The 5,042-nt window shown below is 41.8% G+C and overlaps 1 protein-coding gene across 1 annotated transcript; it reads left to right on the plus strand.

Moving 5' to 3' along the window:
* The first annotated feature begins 222 nt into the window (after positions 1-222).
* RPS3A (ribosomal protein S3A) lies at positions 223-4,322 on the plus strand. Its single transcript, XM_083520138.1, has 6 exons — positions 223-376; positions 1,265-1,368; positions 1,771-1,958; positions 2,755-2,963; positions 3,750-3,859; positions 4,160-4,322. The coding sequence occupies exons 1-6, from the start codon at positions 315-317 to the stop codon at positions 4,279-4,281; spliced, it is 795 nt and encodes a 264-aa protein (XP_083376264.1). The 5' UTR covers positions 223-314; the 3' UTR covers positions 4,282-4,322.
* The last annotated feature ends 720 nt before the right edge of the window (positions 4,323-5,042 follow it).

The following is a 5,042-nucleotide window of genomic DNA, read 5'->3' on the forward strand; positions in this document are numbered from 1 at the left end:
TTTTCATGGGTGTCGCGTGCATTTACCAGGGATAAATCCTTGATGATTTTCAGCCTGTACCACGTGGAAAAGACATTGCTGATTCAACAAGGGAAAGGCGTCCAGGACGTACTTCCTTAACTCGCCTGAGAGTGCAAAACAGACAACCTACCGCCAGAGGCCGCTGTGACTTCCCACTGCATGCTGGCTCCTCCGAGACCCTCCATTTCTCGCGATACGCCCGGAAAGCGGCATTAGATCTCGCGCGAGCCCGGTTCTCGTATAATCTCGCGGGGCGTCGAGTTTCCGGCCTCTTTTTCTCCCGGCGCGGCACTATGGCGGTTGGCAAGAACAAGCGCCTCACCAAAGGAGGCAAGAAAGGCGCCAAGAAGAAAGTGTAAGTCAGGCCGGGACAGAAGGTTCGGGGTAGCCGGAGCGCGGTCGAGGGGGAGCCGCGGCCCGCAAACGTCGGATGCCTCCGATGTTGGTCGGATTGAGGAGAGTGGTTGGTGGGTGTAGGGAAAGCGCTGCTGACATGGCGGCTCTCTAAGGGAAGCGGGCGGGCAGGGGAGCGCGCGGGAATCGTTCTAGAACGGGCACGTGCGAGTTCCCCAGGGGCGGGGAGGGGCAGGGCTGCAGATCTCGTGCCTGGAGCCCCGATTTGGGGGGCCTGAGTTGGGGGCCCAGTCCGGCCTTTCCCTCCTAGTAATTGTCGGGCCCAGTTAAGCGTGCACCCTGCTATAAGCAGAGCTTTGAAATAAAATGGGGAGTTTCAAACAAGCATCTTGGGGCATCTATCACGTACTGGCGATCATTTTGCCTGGTGGCTCCAAAGCTCAGGTAGTGTAGTTCAGGGATGTAAAGTGGCAGTTGACCAACGCTGCTAGCCTCACCTGACTTTTCCTTGAATTGAGCTTGCTTTTGGGTAGACAAGGATAGGACTGTGCTGCAAATTCAGCACCGTTTACGCCTTTCTTGATATAACTTAGAAGGATGAAAAGCAGAGTTTTTGGCATCAGGACTTGCTTGCAGGCCCAGTTCAGGCAGCGTAGATGGGTGAAAACTGCATAAAATATTAACTGTTTTGCTGGGATATCAAGGGAGTCACATGCAGAAGGTGAAGACTTCCCTGAAACCCTGGAGATGTGTTGCCGAGTATAGATAATGCTAGATGGACCCAGAAAACTATTCTGTATAAGACATCTATCTTCCTGTATTCCAAATGTTTCTGGAATTATAGGAAGTTGCAGGTCTGACAAAGCTTTTCTCTTTTCCTGGAAATCAGGGTTGATCCCTTTTCAAAGAAGGACTGGTATGATGTCAAGGCCCCAGCAATGTTCAATATTCGAAACATTGGGAAGACATTGGTCACCAGGACTCAGGGAACAAGTAAGTTACCTAGATAGAAAACTGCTACATAATTTTGAAAAAAGATTTATTCTAAGGCTTGCTAGGTAAAAAGATACTGAGTTGATAGGTGCTACTACTTATTTATAAACTAATTGTTGTATGTGCCATGTTTCAACTCTAAAAGCAAGGCCTCAAACCTTCTAATTTTAACTGCAGAGATGTTGAATTCTTATCTGCCTTGGGAGTTTTGTGAAATGCAAAGCAAAAGAATTCAAAACTGCTTGAAAGTGTCTATAGGGCAGTTTGTTTGGAAAGCTTGCACTCCTGTGCATATTCCCTGGAGGAAATAAATTGGCAAAACGCTTTCGTTTCTAGCTATTACATTAACAGTTTATTATGAGTCTGCATGAAAGACGCATTAACATTATTTTGTGTTTTTAGAAATTGCCTCGGATGGACTTAAGGGTCGAGTATTTGAAGTAAGTCTTGCTGACCTGCAGAATGACGAAGTTGCCTTCCGTAAATTCAAACTGATTACAGAAGATGTGCAAGGGAAAAACTGTCTGACAAATTTTCATGGAATGGATCTCACACGTGACAAAATGTGTTCGATGGTCAAAAAATGGCAGGTTAGTAATATTTGCATGTAATTGTGCTAATCTGTAAATGCTGCACTTCATTGCTGTTGCAGGGTGGTGGAAATCTTAGGTACTGGATAATCCTCTCCTAGCATCACAGGATCAGCTTGCCCCATTGCTGGATCCAGTTCTATGCTCTCACCTTGAATATTCTCCCCACACTCCCCTTTCTCAAGGGGAGAAAATTGGTTTTTTGTTGGAACTATAAAAGCAGATTTGTTTAAAAAAGTCCGACTGGATAGTGAATAAAGATTTCACAGCATACCCACAATGCCAAATTCATATTTGAAATTTTATAATCATGAAAGATTGCTAGCTAACTGGGTAACACTCGAAATTTACCAGGCACATCTTGCACCTGGCTATTGGTCTCTTGCAACCAAGTGAAGGTGCCCAGGCGCCTGATGTTTCCACCATCTGGAGGTGCATGCCTGGGGATCCATGGAACTTGACTTTTCACACACTAGCAGTACACGCTGTGGTTATATTTTATCTGCACAATCAGAATGAATTTCAATTTCAAGAACCAAAGTTGCCTTGAAAAATGTGACTTTTGAGCTGTCTGTATCAAAAATGAAAACCAGGCATTCCGTTTCTAACGTGGTAACTGGGTATGGGGGCCTTGATTTGTAGATGTGGCTGCTTGGGTGACTGTGTTGATATAATCCTTCCTTTGTTGCACTGAGCATTGAACACCTGCTCTTTTTGCTTGGTCCAAGATTTATAGTAGACACTTTTACTCAAGTACATTATTTGGGTATATTGAACAACTGTTAATTTTTTTCAGACAATGATTGAGGCCCATGTGGATGTAAAAACTACAGATGGATATCTTCTGCGCCTTTTCTGTGTTGGCTTCACCAAGAAGCGAACTAACCAGATTCGCAAGACTTCCTATGCCCAACACCAGCAAGTCCGCCAAATCCGCAAGAAGATGGTGGAAATCATGACACGAGAAGTGCAGACAAATGACCTGAAAGAAGTTGTCAATAAACTGTAGGTTAAAATTTGTGTCCCATGTTTAGGAAGGCAGTTCTTATTCCATCTAGCTTTAATTTTCATAGCAGTGTATATAAGTATTCCAGCAGATTTTAGCTGTTCCAGGCCAACCATTAACACCCATTTCCATACAGCAGAGTCCTGTCAGCTTCAGTTTATGGTGGGAGAGTTGTTCTGTCAGCTCCTCTGTATTACAAAAACAATATTCTTAGTACTCATTCATTGTATCTTAATACTTGTTTTAACCAAATAATTTATCAGATTTTATCCAAAATTTTCCAAATTTTAGGCAAATATATTGAATTTTCTTGGTTTGCTAGTCACGTGTAGCAATCTCATGTGTTTGTGATGGGGTTTCAGTGAGACAGGCACTATAAAATTCCTTAGTAGATTTACCGTTGTGGAGGTATGTTACAATGTGACTTTGCTCCTTGAGATCTTTCTGACAAATTCATGGAGCATAATTCTGTGAATGTGCCAATCAGGATGGCTATGCACTGCCTCCATAATCAGAGGCAGTTAAGTTTTTGGCTCAAATGTTGAGTCACAGGTTCAGTTGCAATCCTTTTTTTATCATTGTGGTGCAGAGTCAGTGGAGGAGAACTGTCATCTCCATTCAGGCTCCAGCAATAATGGCTGCTTTCTGAGATATGTAATGGTACTACTTTTGGGGGGGATATGTAATGGTACTACCAAAAACAATGGTACTACTTTTGGGGGTTTTCAATACTGTGATTCTTAATTTGAACCTAATAAGTCAAACTTTATTTCCTGTCATTCTAGCATCCCAGACAGCATTGGGAAAGACATAGAAAAAGCGTGTCAGTCCATCTATCCCCTTCATGATGTCTATGTTCGTAAAGTCAAGATGCTTAAGAAGCCCAAGTTTGAATGTAAGCATTTTGGTATCTTATCTAAAGAATATTCTTTGCTATATTCATTGGTTGGGAATGAATGATGACAATTTGTTTCGGTCCCAGATGAAGCAATGATTACTATTTTCAAATTCTGACATTCCCATAAATCATAAAAGGTGAAGTCTTGATTGTTTTCAAAAAGCGTATTGAGCCAATCAATTTAATTTTAAACATGGCTTCATTCTTTAGAAGCACTTTGTTAACTTTAAATGTAGAATCTTAGCTAGCATAAAATTGTCTCTGTGTTAATTCAAACTGTTGCATTATTATTTGCAGTGGGCAAGCTGATGGAGCTGCACGGTGAAGGTGGTGGTGCTGGAAAGCCATCAGGTGATGAAACTGGTGCCAAGGTAGAGCGAGCTGATGGGTATGAGCCCCCTGTGCAAGAGTCTGTCTAAAATCAGATACAAAAATAAAAAAAGATTTAATATAAATGGCATGGTTATGGGCTTTGTGTCTTTTTCTTTTTTATAAACACAGTTGGCCGTTATACTTCAAAGTATAGACGATGGGGTGCAGATATTAGAGTGATTTGTAGGTAGGAGTAGTTGAACAAAGTGACTATGGTTGAGTAAGATAATTAAAGCCACTTGAAGAAAAATGCTTGCACAGCTATTCAGTGTTTGCTTCTCTATCTAGAAAGCATGCTGTCAATTAATACTTGAGACATTGAAGATTCTAAAGGCAGTAAGTTGAGTTGTAGTTCCCATTCAAGTTAGTTTAGTCTGGATCACCAAACTAGTTGGTAAGAAAATATGGACGTTAACAAGTTGAATTGTGAACTGTCAATCAAATGCTGATATAAAGGTTTGCAGTGTATGTTAAGAACCAGTGTGCAATTTCTACTTAATATTTGATGTATTTGAAATTCCTACCCTACACCTTGGGCAAATGGTCTGCGAATCAAGCCACTTTCAGCAAAATAAACTTTCAGAAATTATTATTAGTATTGTTAATACCCCACTCATCTGACTGGGTTGCCCCAGGCAATCTGGGTGGCTTTGAACAAAATATATATAGGTTGAGCTCAGGTAAGTAACTTAAACAAAGTCAATTACTCTTCAAGTGATTTTGCTTGTTATCTACACACAGAGGCAGACATTCTGTCACTTGTATGTAAGCATATTAAGTTTTTTTTGCAACAAAAGAGCATGTCGTC

The sequence above is a fragment of the Podarcis liolepis genome, assembly GCF_965112155.1.
Source record: "Podarcis liolepis genome assembly, chromosome: 9".
Lineage (NCBI taxonomy): Eukaryota > Metazoa > Chordata > Lepidosauria > Squamata > Lacertidae > Podarcis > Podarcis liolepis.